The sequence below is a fragment of the Zalophus californianus genome, chromosome 1, assembly GCF_009762305.2.
Source record: "Zalophus californianus isolate mZalCal1 chromosome 1, mZalCal1.pri.v2, whole genome shotgun sequence".
Lineage (NCBI taxonomy): Eukaryota > Metazoa > Chordata > Mammalia > Carnivora > Otariidae > Zalophus > Zalophus californianus.
Genome location: NC_045595.1, coordinates 14,122,722 through 14,137,866, shown reverse-complemented (window position 1 = coordinate 14,137,866; position 15,145 = coordinate 14,122,722). Strand labels below are relative to the sequence as shown.

Genomic DNA, 15,145 nt, shown 5'->3' with positions numbered 1-15,145 from the left:
TAGCACCCATTACCCCGAGCCCAGGCCCAGGCAAGGGGTCCCGTGATCTAAATTGCACCTCTGGGCCCAGGCCACTGTGCTGCATGAACCACAGGGGAGCTTTAGCCCTTCTTCTCCTCCAAGGTCCCCTCCGTGCTTCTGGCTCCCAGGATCTGTTCCCCAGGCCCTGAGAGTTCTGAGCCCTCCCTGCCCCCAAGGAAGGCATTTCAGGTGGGAAGGGTTGAAGTACTAGGCATCAAGGGCCATGGGGGGACCCTTGGCAGTCAGACACAGGGTGGCCCATCTTGGGTGAAGTTGGGGCAAATGCTTCCTGCTCGTCTCAGCCTCCCCATCTATACATGGGATGAGACCTCAGCCCAGCAGTGTTTGCTTCAGCTCTGACCCCTGGCCAAGTTGGCCTTGAAGTGGAACCTCGAGAAGGCCTAGGCCAGACGCCTGAGTGTTTTTGGGCCTTGGGAGCCCAATGGGGGCCTCCCACAGCCCCTGGGTTCCTCCTGCATGAGCCCCCCAGCCAGGCCCCACAAAACCCCACCCTGGGCTTACCGAGGTAATGTCGATCCCCATTGGCGGCTGGCCCGGGTTCTCTGGGGGGGACTGGGGGAGAGAGGACGGTACCGTGACCGCGAGCGGGGGCAGCTGGGGCCCCCGCGTCAAGCTGGCACTTGGCATCAGGGGGCCGCCTGGGGGGAGGCCGATGGGCACCTGTGGGGGTGGCGGGGGCGGCTGTTGCTGGGACGCGGGCGGCGGCGGAGGAGGGGGCTGGGGCTGCGGCGGCGGAGGCTGCTGGGAGCCCGCCTGGGTGAAGAAGGCGTAGGGCAGCTGCTGCTCCAGAGACAGGGCATCCATGGCCACAGCCTGGGGGAAGAGGAGGGCGTCAGGTGGGAGGCCACGGGGCAGCGGGGGCCAGGCTGGGAGTACCTGGACCCTGGGGACACCCCATGGCCTGACGTGCTCAGCAAAGATGTCATGGATAAACAAAAGGGACATCCAGACCCTGGACCGGGGAAACACAGGCCTAGAGAGGGCAGGCCTCGCCCAGGGCCACAGAGGGTTAGGCTGCAGCTGGACAGGGCCGGGACTTCTCATGCAGCTGGAAGTGCCCTGTCCCCAACGAGCCTTTCCTTCGTCTCTGCACCACCTTCCGTACCCACTCAGGCCCCGGAGGTCCCTGGCCTCTCTGAGCTAGAGTCTGCCCACTGCAGGCAGGCACAGGGCGCCACAGTCCGGCAACCCAGCAGGCAGCCTGTGCCTAGCCCAACTCTGTGGGGGCTGGAGACCGTGTGGGTGATGGATGCGCTGGTGTGGCCACTCGGTCATGACCAGCTCAGGTCTTCTTCAAGTTGGAAAGAGGAAAAGTTTTCCCTGGTTAGAGGGAAGTTTTCAACATTTGTGAATCTGTACGGACAGCTCCTGGGGCAGGCCAGGGCTCCTGTCCTCCAAGGGAGGCAGCATGTGACCAGGAGCCACAGGATATAACACTTCGCAGAATGCCCGGCCTCTAATAAGTGGTGATTACTTCATGAACAAAAAAGGAGTCTCTAGAAAAGGAAGGCAGGTTTAAGGGAGAGGGGAGAAGGAACGGGGGTCACAGATGGAGAGCTACCTGTGCCTCTGTTTAGATCCTGGTCTGAACAAGTAGACAGAGACAAAGAGGTGAACCAGGCCTAGGCGAGGCATTGGAGGGGATGGAGGAATGCCTCTCAGTTTTGTTGGAGGTGGACAATGCCACTGAGGTTATGTTAAAAAACAAACAAAAATATCATCTATTAGGGATTAAAAAAAAAAAAAAAGACAAAATGGACAAATTCCTAGAAACACACAGACTACCAAACTGATCCAAGAAAAAATGGAAAATCTGAATAGACCTATATCAAGAAAGGAGATTTAATCAGTAATCAAAAACCTCCCAAGGGAAAATATTTGCAAATGGCATTTCTGAAAAAGGTGGTATCCAAACGTATAAAGGTAGTACCCAAAACGTATAAACGTATAAAGAACTTGCAAAACTCAACACCCAAGAAATGAATAATCTAGGGCGCCTGGGTGGCTCAGTTGGTTAAGCGACTGCCTTCGGCTCGGGTCATGATCCTGGAGTCCCGGGATTGAGTCCCACGTCGGGCTCCCTGCTCAGCGGGGAGTCTGCTTCTCCATCTGACCCTCTTCCCTCTCGTGCTCTCTATCTCTCATTCTCTCTCTCTCAAATAAATAAATAAAATCTTTAAAAAAAAAAAAAAAGAAATGAATAATCTAATTAAAAAATGGGCCGAAGACATGAATAGACATTTTTCCAAAGAAGACATACACATGGACAACAGACACGTTAAAAGATGCTCAACATCACTCATCATCAGGGAAAGGCAAATCAAAACTACAATGAGATATCACCTCACACCAGTCAGAATGGCTAAAATCAACAAGGCAAGAAACAACAGGCGTTGGAGAGGATGTGGAGAAAGGGGAACCCTCTTGACCTGTTGGTGGGAACGCAAACCGGTACAGCCACCATGGAAAACTGTATAGGGGTTTCTCAAAAAGTTAAAAGTAGAACTACCCTACAAGCCAGCAATCGCACTGCTAGGTCTTTACCCAAAGAACACAAAAATACTTACTCAAAGGGATACATGGATACATGCACCCCAATGTCTACAGCTGCATTATCTACAACAGCCCAATTATGGAAGCAGCTCAAGCGTCCACTGATTGATAAACGGGTAAAGAAGATGTGGTATATATACAATGGAATATTATTCAGCCATTAAAAAAGGATGAAACCTTGCCATTTGCAACAACATGGATGGACCTAGACAGTATAATGCCAAGTGAAATAAATCAATCAGAGAAAGACAAATACCACATGATCTCACTCGTATGTGGAATTTAAGAAACAGAAAAAAAAAGCAAAGCGGGGGGGGGAAAAAGAGAGAGAGAGACAAACCCAGAAACAGACCCAACTATAGAGCATAAATTGCTGGTTACCAGAGGGGAGGTCGGGAGGGAGATGGGGGAAATAGGTGATGGGGATTAAGGAGTGTACCTGTTGTGATGAATCACTATATTGTACACCTGAAACTACTAGAACACTGTATGCTAACTGGAATTTAAATAAAAACTTAAAAAAAAACCAAAAAACAACCCTCTCAATGAAGATAAGCTCAGACCAGTGGCTTTGCTGGTGAATTCTACCAAATATTTAAAGAGTTTACACCAGTGCTTCTTAAACGCTTCCCAAAACAACAGAAGAAGAGGGAACACTTCCTCACTTGTTTTGTGGTCCTAAACTAAATAAAAAGGAATCGAATTCCTGAAATCAGAAATGAAAAGTGGGATTACTGCTACGGACTCCAGAAAATAAAAATTATTATGAGAGCTACGAACGATCGTATGCTAGCACAATGGATAACGTAGATGAAAGAGACCAATTCCTAAACACACACGAGCTACCAAAAAAGCAGATGAAACAAAATTATGGTAAACTGAAAAACAAAAAAAAAACCTCTCTAGGGACGCCTGGGTGGTTCAGTTGATTAAGCGTCTGCCTTCGACTCGGGTCATGATCCCAGGGTCCTGGGATCGAGTCCCGCGTCGGGCTCCTTGCTCAGCGGGGAGCCTGCTTCTCCCTCTCCCACTCCCTCTGCTTGTGTTCCCTCTCTCGCTGTGTCTCTCTCTGCCAAATAAATAAAACCTTTTAAAAAAATGTTTAAAAAAATAACTCTCTAAACAACTAGATCCTCAAGAGAAAGTAACACAATGAAGAAGAGTCACACGGATCTGCCCATGACAGGTACAGGAGACTACAGGCCAGTAATGCATGCATTTCTGTGCGTTTGAAAGTTTGACAAACAGCCAAAAGTGTTGGGAACCTTTGTCTTCGGGATTCTATAGCCCCCAGGAAGGAGAGGGAGGTCTCCCAGAGGGGTAGAGCTGGCCACACCTCCCCCACCCCCCCAAGCCCTCACACCTGAGTGATGGGTGACAGCTGGGAGAGGGTGGGTGACACCTGCTGGGCCTGCTGCCTCCTTGTCTCCGTGCTCAGGGACAACGGGCTGACACCAGCCGGGCGGTGCTGTGGTGAGGAGCCTGGAGTGCTCATCCCTGAAAGGAAGGACAGGAGACAAGGGTGGGCCTGACTCTAGCCTCTGGAAGGCTGCTCACACACCATGATCACTGCTGAGAATAGCCCAATCAGACAGAATCCATTGTGTCCTGATCACCAAACCCAGGGTGCCCCCTCCAAGGCCCCAACACTTGTGTGGGCTCTGTTCTCCTTCCTGATCCATCCCCATGCTGGTCAACACTCTCCCACTTATCCTATCATCCCTCCAAGAGGGGTGTGTCCCACAGGCCCTGCCAATCAGCACTTCCCTGCCTCTAAACCACCACATGATTGGCTCCCAGATGGACATGTTACCAGACTGGCCCAATGAGAGCCTGCCCTGGGACTTTTGAGGGAACTCCAAGGAGGGACGTTTGGAGCTGTGTAGGGGGAGCATCACGTGGCTGCAAGGGGAAGAGCCAGCTGGACAATCAGGGGCTGAGGGGTAGAGGCAGCACCTGTGCCCTGGATCCAGCCATACTGGTGCTTCCTGGTTTGGGGAGATAATCAGTGCCCTTTTTTGCCTAAACTGCCTTGGGGTTTGGTTAGCTTCAAGAAAACTGGTCCTGGGGGTGCCTAGGTGGCTCAGTTGGTTAAGCGTCTGCCTTTGGCTCAGGTCGTGATCCCAGGGTCCTGGGATTTGGCCCGAGTCAGGCTCCCTGCTCAGCTGGGAGTCTGCTTCTCCCTCTCCCTCCCTGCTGCTTGTGCTCTCTCAAATAAATCAATAAAATCTTTGAAAAAAAGAAAGCTGGTCCTGTCCAGACGCTGCAGTTTCTCTAAAGCCTCATGCTCCCCTTCTCCTCCTCCAACAAAATCGTACCTTCCTGTAACTGCTCCTTCAGCCCCTCCCCCCACACCCCTCCACTTCGTGTGCTCTCCATGCTAGACCATCAGCCCTGCTAGAAACTCAGTTACTCTGTATCTTCTTCCAATACCCACAGCTCCCAACTGACCTCCTGTCAGGAGGGCTCCATGTTGCCCTTTCCCTCACCCTGGCTCCCTTCCCCAGCAATGCTATCCCTGGATGTGTCTGTCGCGAAGGAGCTTAGTGAGGTCAAGTTCAGTATGGCAGCAATTGGGGCCTGCTGGGTTTTCCTGGGACACTGTGCCAGGGAAGCAACAGGCTTCCGATGCTTGCGGGAGCCCTGAGGGCTTGGCCTTGATTCCCCCAGACTTGTCTCCTTATCCTTGAGATGGAAATGGTAACAGCCACCCTCAAGAGTTCACTGTGAGGGCCCTAATGAGGTTGGGAGCAGGCTCTGAAGACAGTCTGGCCTGCAGTCAAGGCTGATGTAGGAGCCTGACTCACCGGGGGCAACTGGGCTCATCCTGCCGAGGCCATCAGATCAACCTGGGTCCAGCGGGTGAGACAGCAGGCTCACAGGCCAGTGGGAAGGCACCCAGCACACACCGAGGGGAGAGGACGGGTGGCCTTCTCACTGTGCAAGGCATGCCTGGTCATGCCTGCATTTCCCCTTGGTCACCCTGGCAGCTCCACGCAGCCGTGCACCACAGGAGGGCCTGGTGCCACTGAGTGCTCCCGAGGCAGAGCCCTGGGTTCCGGGTTATGCACAGACCTTGGGCCCCAGAATCAGGCTGCTGCAGACATAGCAATATCAAGGGGGCATGGACAAGAAGCCTGAGCAGGAAGAGTCCAGGAGACGCCTGATCAGAGAACACTCAAGAGTCAGGCCCACGGGCTGCTCCCTCCCCTTCTCTGAGTGTCCATGGCCTCTTATGCCCTTCAGGCTGAGAACACGCCACACCCAGGGAGAAGCGATGTCAGGGCTTGGTAAGCAGCAGAGGCCAAGGTCAGGAGAGGAGACGGTCAGTGGGGCAACGGGGACTTGGGGCAAACTGGACCATGTCAAGGCCCAGGACCTCCACCCACCACTGCTGGGCCTTCCGATTCTTCAAGAGAAGCCAGAAATCCTGAGTTTTACATGCACTCTCCTGATTTTTAAATGTTGATTCAAACATCACGCACGCAACTACAGGCCAGACAAAACACACTGTAGGCTGGATTTGGCACTTGGGCTGCCAGCCTCTGTCGATCCGGAATACAAGGGAGTTTTTAATCCTCTGCTGGGCTGCAGAGTGAGCTCCTGGTCTCACACTGGGCAGGCCACCACCCCCAGGAAAGGCCAGTTGGGCCGGGAGGGCAAACGGACTCCTTGCTGTTGAATTCCTTTTGGCAACCTGGATCACCTTTGGGAAAAGGAGTGAGGCCAGCTGGAAGGGAAGTCTGGGGCGGGCAGGGAGAGCTGCCAAGGGAGGGCAGGCCAGGTGGCAGGGGCCCAGCCTGAGGCACGCAAGCCTTGTGTGCGGGGCCGGCAGGCCTCGGAGCCGTGCCAGGAAGGAGGACCCGGGCCTGCCCTCCTGGTTCTGGCCAACAACCAGGAAAACGACCTCGGCAAATGTTTAAGAGAAGAGGGGCCGCTGTCTCCCTGGTGGCAGAAGCCTCCCATTCTTTCTCGAGGGGCTCACGTTCCGACTGGCGGGTGGGCTGGGTTGGGGGGGGGCGATCTCCATGTGTGCCAGGGGCCTGCGGCTCGGCTTGATTTAAAATGCGCCCAGAAAGTGAAGACCCTGCCAGGCGAGCTGCTAGAACGGCAGGTTCGCAAACAACCAAACACATGTCAGACATTACTGGGCTGGCGCTCCCAGCCAGGCGGGCCGGGGTCTGGGCCCCACGCTCGGGGTCTGCGCTTGTTCCCGCATCTATGACTTTCACATGTGCTGTGTTTTCCTGTGCTTGTTTAGACTTGGCGTGGGCCGGGGGTGCATAGCTCCCGGGCGGGCGCTGGGGGGCTGCCAAGGACCCTCTGGAGGAGGGGGTGGTGCTCTTGGTGAGACATGAGGAGAAAAACGGGGGGCCAGGAAACAGCGGTGTCTGCACACGGGGCTCCCCCACCAGCATCCTCAGAGCCAACCTTCTGATTTTTTGCTTTGCGCAGGCCTGTGTGGATGCTGCCTGCCCACCCACCTCTCAGGAGGCCGTGGGTCTCAGGCTCCCCTGAATCTGCTCGTTTTGTCTTCTAGGCCTTCCCTGGGGGTGTGGGGGGGGCACAGCGGGGGCTGGCATCCTCTGCTTGGTGGCTGAGCCTGAGTGGGCACAGGGCCAGGGGTGTACAAGCAGGAACAGAGCCTCAGTGCTGTTAGGCCAGGGTCTTGCTCTGCTTTGCACTGTTCTGGCCTCTATTTCCTCATCTAGAAACCTAGGAACACTTGCACTGTTCTCAACACCCTTCACCTGCCTCTGGCCCTGTCAGCACCAAAGCCAGGAATGACTCCAGGCTCCTCAAGTTCCTCTGCTCCCCACACTGACCTAGCTCCCAGGCCAGCCAACTTTACCTGGAAGCCTCTCTAGAGCGTTCGATGGGGCCCTGCCCTGGTGCTGCCACCCCTCCTGATAGCCTGTTCTCCCTGGGCAGCCAGAAGGGCTGTGGCAAATGTGAATCTGAGCGTGTGATTCTCCCTGGGAAAACCCTGCATGGTGCTGCCCACCACACTTGGGGCAGAGGTGCGACAGGCAGATGGACGGCGTGAGCACTGGCTCCCGGGCAGGCCGGAGGGCACAGCAAGGTAGTGCTCTCACTAGCCGCCAAGTCCTGACATGTGTGGACTCACAGAGGGGTCCCCCCACAGCCTGTCCTGCCTGTCTCGCCACAAGGCTGCCAGGGCTTCCTTATCTCCTCCGTGGATGCAAACCCACACATCCCACAGTCAACATGGGTGCACGAACGACAGCGGGGACATGGGGGACATAGTGGGGACACGGGAGAGCTGGCCCTGACCCAGGGGACAGTTGAGAGCAAAGCAGTGACTCAAGAGCAGCAGGGTAAATGCAGAAAAGCGATGCAGAGGGGAACCTGGATGGCTCAGTCGTTGAGCGTCTGCCTTCGGCCCGGGTCATGATCCCAGGGTTCTGGGATCGAGCCCCGCATCGGGCTCTCTGCTCAGCAGGGAGTCTGCTTCTCCCTCTCCCTCTGCCTGCCGCTCCCCCTGCTTGTGCTCTCTCTCTCTCTCTCTCTGTGTGTGTCAAAAATAAATAAAACTTAAAAAAATAACAAAGAGGCCAGACACAAAGTCTTACTTAAAAAAAAAAAAAAAAAATCGATGCAGAGTGAGACCTGTGTGGGCAGGGGGCCAAGACGGCTCACCGAGAAGAGGAAGTATGAGCGAGGATGGTGTGGGTGAGGGGCCCTGCGGCCCACCTGCAGGAAGAGGAGGACTGTGAGAGAAGGGCAGCACGTGCGGACACCCTCAGGCGAGCTCACTGGCTGGACGGGAGATGCTGTGGGGGGCGGGGGTGGGGGTGGGGGTGGGGGCGGGAGACCAAGTCAGAGGGTGAACCAGACCTCCCAGGCCCCAGGGGTCTCAGGTTTTCACTGGGAGGGGGCTGAGGACCCGTGCCAGGTCCTGAGCAGACAAGAGCCACGAGGTGATTCTGGGTGAGAAGAGGCTGGGAGCTGGGGGGTCGGGCGGAGGGCAGGCAGGTGGAGGTCATGCAAGGCGGAGGGGGTCCAAGCTGGGCGGGGCCCTAATGGTGGGGCTGAGGAGATGCATCAACAGGCTAGGGCAGGCAAGAGAACAGAGGAATCATGCCACTGGGAAACAGTGCTGCCTGTCCCCAGAGGAGCAGGACTGGGGCAGCACCGGGAGGTACTACAAAGGCGAGGGGCCCGTGGGACGTCTTCATGGACATGGAGTGTCCCAAGCAGGTGGGACACTGTCAGCCACTGGGTGCGAGGGAGTGTGGAGGGGGCAGGTTAGGCCTGGTCCTGTCCCTCCGTGAAGAGCTGAGGACAAGGAGAGGCAGGGGGAAATGCCTGGTATACCCCAGGTCAAACCCTTGGGGGCTCCCCTCCTAGAATGTTCTGGACTCACTCAGACTCTCTGAAGCCCCCAGTCCACCCTCAGAACCACTGTGTGATCCCTGGGGACACTGGGAGTTTTCCCACCTCCAGGCCTCTGCCAAGGCTATGTACCCTCTGCCCAGGCTATGTACCCTCTGCCCAGGATGCCTTTCCTGGGCAACATCGGGAAATGACAAGCCGCTATGGTAGGTTCTGCCTCCCACTCCGTGCCCGGTATTTTGGATGTCATCCTGCTAAATCATCATTCAAACCCGTATGTCATCTTCACTAGATGCTGAGTTCCGCCAGGGAAGGAAGTTCTGCCACCGCCTGGCCTGGCCTTACCCTGGCTGGTGCCGCCGATGCCCAGATGAGTCAGGTTGGCTGCGAGGTTGCCGGTGCTGCTGGAGCTGCTGAGCGCGGGGAAGGTGGGCTCCTCAGGGTCCAGTGGGGTCGGGAGGGGGGAGGGGAAGTGTATGTTGGTCAGGTCAGGCAGGGAGCCCCCTGTGTTGTGGGTGGCAGGGATCAGGGCTGTAGTGTTTTCCTGGTCAGCGGATGGAAAGATGCTGGGGGGAAGGCCAGACAGAGGGGGGAGGTGAGCTCTCGCCCCGGGCCCATTCTCCCCCAGAAGCTATAGTGGGGGGTGAGGGGGTGGGGGAGACTGGCGCAAGAACATTAGGGGGCACCAAACGGTACCCTGGGATTAGGTGCTGCCATGCTCAGAAACTACCGTCAGCCTGCACCTCCAACGGAACCTTAGGAACCAGCCTGTCTACGCAGGACGGGGGCTGGGGTGAGGGGGGCTGGGGTGAGGGTCCTCCTGCTGCCCGGGGGACAGGGTGTGTCTGATGAGCCCGTGAGCTGGGGCTGAGTGGCGGGGAGAGGGGGCTTGGTCCCCGCAGGCAGGGAGGGGTAGGAGGGCCCCCCCACCCCCACCCCCACCCCGGTGAGGCTCGTTGGATAGCGGCCAGCGGCAGGGCAGCCCTCTTGTCAGGACTTGCAGCCTGCTGAGCGGCCGGGAAGCCCAGGGGGTCATCTGAACAGCCCCAACAGCCCCAGGCATGCAGGGCGGGCCCTGCTGAGACTTACTTGATCCCAGGAACCTCGCAGGACTTGGGCCTGGACCCCGTCTGAAAGAGAAGACAGCAGAGGCTGAGCGGGCCTCCTCGCACACTGCAGCTCCCCGGGGCACGGCTGACCATGCCAACAAGAGGGGGAGTTCATCAGGCCCCAGGATGTCTCACAAACCAGAACCAGGCAGCCTCTAAGGCCAAGGGGCCTGTCCCAGACATGTCCAGGGGCAAAAGCAAGAGTGATATGCAGAGGAGTCTCTACAGCTCCCACCTCCAGCTCCTGCCCTTGGTGGCAAGCAGGCACATCCCAGCCTAGCTCTGCCTGCCCGTAAGGTGGGCACAGCAGACAGGGGCGAAATGATCCCTTGTCTGAGCAGGCATTTGAGGAAGAACGTGCCTTGTCCACTCTTTACACCTGAAAACCCCAGGCATGCACGAGCTCAGCAATGGGCCCAGTGGAAACCCAGGCACCCCGAGGCCAATCCCCCATTCCACTCCTGGATCAGAGCGGGTGGTGCTCCTGGGGAAGGAGCTGCCTCTGCTCAACACGCGTTTGTCTACAGCAGGCAAGTACATCATGTGGGGCAGCACGAGGACACTTGGACTGGGCCCCACGAACATCCAGAAGGCGCTGCCCATGCCCCTAGCCGACCCACGGAGGTCCCTCAGCCATGGCTCCCACAGGGACCCACGGAGCCGTGGGTGCTCCCATGCCCCCACCACCTGAGGACGAAGACTCTGGCTGCCCTGTGGGCTGGGGAGGGGGTCCCAGGGAAACCCCACTGGCAGCAAGACCCTGGCTTCCTCCTCTCGAGCTACGGCCACCAGGTCACCCGAGAACTGCAGGCTCTACGCAGAGCCCCCAGACTCTCATTCAAGGACAAAGGAGGGAACTCTTCGGATGGTGGCAGACATGATGGGACAGGGCCCGTGTGCTGATGGAGGGCTCCAGCTGTGTCACATTCCCTAATTCCCCATCGGCCTCAGAGGCCCTCAGGCTGATGTGTTCTTTAGGGATTATCAGATATAAGAAGGCGGATGCACTGGCGGAGGGCTGGGCTGGCGGCCTCTATGCGCATGCCCAGAGTGCGTGCCAGGGGTGGGGGCTGGGGGGGTGCTGGCAGCGACTGGGGAGCCTGAGGGGTAGTATGCGACCAGCAGCGTTAAGCCTCTGCAGAGAATGCCAGAGGAACGGGTTTCTACTTGGCCACGGGCTCCTTAATTCTGTGAGTAAACAGTTGCTTCATTACCGGATTTCTACAAAGCATGAAGACAATGACTTTCTAAAGAATCTTTTCAAAAGCATTCCACGAACATTATGGGGATAACAGTGGATTTCTAAACAGTATTAAAAATTCACCCATCATTGCCTGCCCCCCCCCCCCAGTGCCACCCCACTCCCAACAAATCCAACGGAATTCCTTTACTGACATCCTTGCAGACACATCCTTTCGTGTGGGCGGTAGTTAAAAGTTGGGCCACAATGCTGGGTTCTGCCACCCTCTTCTCACTCCCAGGATGTCAAGTGTGTTTGCACCAGTATTCACCATCACTTTAGGGCTCAGCAGCACACTGAGCTGCTTGGAAGGACCCTGCTGTCTGTCCTTACCCACCTCTATGCAACCACACATTTCAGTTGCTCCCCAATTTTACTGGGGTTGTAAGAATTCTTTTTGAGTTATTTTCTTCCCTGAATATAAAAATCATATGCAAAATCATATGCCTGTGCAAAACTGGAACACGCAGGCAGGGGTAAGGGCTGACAGTGGCCATGCGAGAGAACACGCCCCCCCGCACATCTCCCCAGGCATCTGTGTGTAGACAAGCGTACCCTGGGGATACTGTGGGTTCAGTTCCAGACCACCCCAATAAGGCAAGTATCACAGTAAAGCAAGTCAAATGAATTTCTTCATTTCCCGGTGCATATAAAAGTTATGTTTATCTTATCGTGCAGCACAAGAGTGCGAAAGCAGTACGTCTAAAAAAACAACCTAGGTACCTTAATTAAAATATGCTGATCATCATCTAAGCTTTCAGCGAGTTGTAATCACTGATCAAACATCACGTGACAAATATAATAATGAAAACAGGGACACCTGCGTGGCTCAGTTGGTTTAACACCTGCCTTCAGCTCAGGTCAGGCTTCCTGCGCAGCAGGGAGTCTGCTTCTCTCTTTCTCCCTCTCCCTCTGCCCCTCCCCACCACTCGTTCTCTCTCTCTCTCTCAAATAGATAAATAAAATCTTAAAAAATAATGAAAACAGGGCGCCTGGATGTCCCAGTCGGTTAAGCATCTGCCTTCGGCTCAGGTCATGATCCTGGAGTCCCGGGATCAAGTCCCACATCGGGCTCCCTGCTCAGCAGGGAGTCTGCTTCTCCCTCTGACCCTCTTCCCTCTCGTGCTCTCTATCTCTCATTCGCTCTCTCTCAAATAAATAAATAAAATTTAAAAAAAAAATAAGGAAAACATTTGAATTACTGCGAGAATTACCAGAATGTGACACAGAGACACAAAGTGAGAAAACTGCTATTGGAAAAAGGGCGCTGATATTCTTGTTCAACACAGGGTTGCCACAAACCTTCGACTGGTAAAAAAAAAACACAGCACAATAAAGAAAAGTGCAATAAAATGAAGTGTGCCTGTCCGTTTCTAACTGTTGCATGCCTTTCTAAATAGCTATATCCTGCTCTTTCCACACAACATGAGAAGGGTCACTCATGCCTTTAAAATTCCTTCAAAAATCCTAACTCCAGGGGCGCCTGGGTGGCTCAGTGAGTTTATGTCAGACTTTTTTTTTTTTTTAAGATTTTATTTATTTATTTGAAAGAGAGAGTGATTGAGAGAGAGAGAGCATGAGCAGGGGGAGGGAGAAAAGCAGACTCCCCTGCTGAGCAGGGAGCCTAACACGGGGCTCGATCCCAGGACCCTTGGGATCATGACCTGAGCCGAAGGCAGACGGTTAACCAACTGAGCCACCCAGGCACCCCTAAACGTCCAACTCTTGATCTCGGCTCAGGGTCTTGATCTCAGGGTCATGAGTTCAAGCCCTGCACTGGGCTCCACGCTGGGCACCGAACCTACTTAAAAAACAAAATCCCAACTCCACGCGTGTGGAACTTTCCACATGAGGGACTGAGGATAATTTCCTTATAAATACCCCACTGTCAAACATTCAGGTTGTCTCCAGTTGGTTTCAAAAGCTCTGAACACACACCTTTGAGGAACACATCAGTGTTTGCTCATTTGTCACCTCCCTACGATTTCCTGGAGGGGATGAGCAATTCATGTTGCTGCCCCTTTCACCACAACATGACCAGCAATGCGTTTTAGGTTTGTTTGTTTGTTTTAATATTCAAAATAGCTTTGGTGTTAAGTGCATTTTGTTCTATGCAAATTCTCTGAAATCTGTATTCATGGCACAAATTCTCTTACCACTAGACATTTTATAGATAGAACTTGAGAAATTTGTTTCTGGACCTGGAAATAATACAGAAATTCCAACTGAACTGGAAATTCCAAGTAGACTTTGTAGTCTAATAAACGTTGTAGTTATTTGTGCAGATGAATGAAAGTTTAAGGATGACTGTCAACATTCATAAACATTAACGACTACCCAAAACTATGCATTAGTAGGAAGATCACAGGCTAAGAAGGAGGAGGTATAGGTTCTAAACCCTGAGTATCTTCACAGCCTTAGACAAATCACTTAACCTCCACAGCTTCAACCTTTTTTTTTGCGCTATAACGGACCTATAATATTGCGTTAGTTTCAGGTTACATAATGATTCGGTATCTGAATATACTATGAAGTGGTCACCACAGTAAGTCTACTTCCCAGCCAATACCATACATAAAAATCTGGAGTGCTTCATGAATTTGAGTGTCATTCTTGGGCAGTGGCCGCGCTGAGCTCTGCACCATTGTACTTTTTAGTATACGTGCTGCCACGGCAAACATGGATTTTCATTTCTCATGGCTTCTGCCAGTGTAACAGGCCTGCCGTTCATGTTAAAGAGGCCTATACGACTAACCAAATCTGAGTGAGGGTCACCCTTGAGAGAAGGCAAGACTCCCCCGATAGACTATTTTCTCCATCTTGGACCAGGCTATGCTTGAAGAAAAGATCGAGAAGGAAAATCATTTCTGAAAGCCCTTAGACTCTCTTACCTTCTTGGTGTCCCATGCTTGCTTAGAAAGATTCTTATCTGTCTCCGATGTGGTTTCCTCCATTCCTGGAACTGTTAATAGTAAGACTGGGGTAGGGTGGGGTGGGGTGGGGGAGAGAAGGGTGAATCAGAACCTTTTCACTCTGAAGCTGTGTGGCACCAAGGGGGGAGCTTCCCCAACATACACAGTCATGATCGTGACACAGGTACTTACTGCCCCAACCAGCGACTTCTGGGGGTTGCACTCAAGTACAACAAAGGGTTTCATTCAGAGCAAAACAAAACAAAACAAAAAACTTAAAAAAAAAGTAAGTAAGGGGCGCCTGGGTGGCTCAGTTGTTAAGCGCCTGCCTTCGGCTCAGGTCATGATCCCAGGGTCCTGGGATCGAGCCCCCCATCGGGCTCCCTGCTCGGCAGGAAGCCTGCTTCTCCCTCTCCCACTCCCCCCGCTTGTGTTGCCTCTCTCTGTCTCTGTCAAATAAATAAATAAAATATTTTAAAAAAAACCACCCAAAAAACAAAAAAACAAACAAAAAAAGTAAGTAAGTGGGGGGCGCCTGGTTGGCTCAGTTGGTTGAGGGTCCAACTCTTAGTTTTGGCTCAGGTCAGGATCTCAGGGTCATGGGATTGAGCCCTGCACTGGGCTCCATACTCAGTGGGGAGTCTGCTTGGGATTCTCTCTCTCCCTCTCCTCCTGCCCCTCCCCATCCTTAAGCATGAGCATGCTCTCTCTCTCTCAAATAAATAGGTAAATCTAAAAATAAATAAATAAGCCAGAGACCCGGTGACTTAAAAAGAAATGAAAATAGGAGCTCTGGAGCTGAGGACATGTATTAATTCTGCCTCCCATGGGACCGACTCAGGCCTTGGAGGTCAGCAGAGAAATTCTCCGGGCCTTGCCCCACCTGCCACCCTGTGGTCACCTGCCTCCTAGCCCATGATGCTCAAGGTTGG

General features: G+C 53.9%; 1 protein-coding gene across 11 annotated transcripts in view; it reads right to left on the bottom strand.

Moving 5' to 3' along the window:
• The window catches only part of CRTC1 (CREB regulated transcription coactivator 1), a 77,794-nt gene that overhangs the window by 12,328 nt on the left and 50,321 nt on the right, over positions 1-15,145 (bottom strand). For 8 of the 11 annotated variants that reach the window (XM_027586684.2, XM_027586688.2, XM_027586689.2 and 5 more), the window contains 5 exons: positions 14,193-14,278; positions 10,042-10,082; positions 9,298-9,518; positions 3,959-4,092; positions 544-855 (listed from right to left, as the gene is read on the bottom strand). In XM_027586684.2, the coding sequence (XP_027442485.1) occupies positions 544-855; positions 3,959-4,092; positions 9,298-9,518; positions 10,042-10,082; positions 14,193-14,278 (794 nt within the window). The remainder of the gene's footprint in view (positions 1-543; positions 856-3,958; positions 4,093-9,297; positions 9,519-10,041; positions 10,083-14,192; positions 14,279-15,145) is intronic. The other 3 variants (XM_027586690.2, XM_027586695.2, XM_027586694.2) reach the window with 2 other exon arrangements.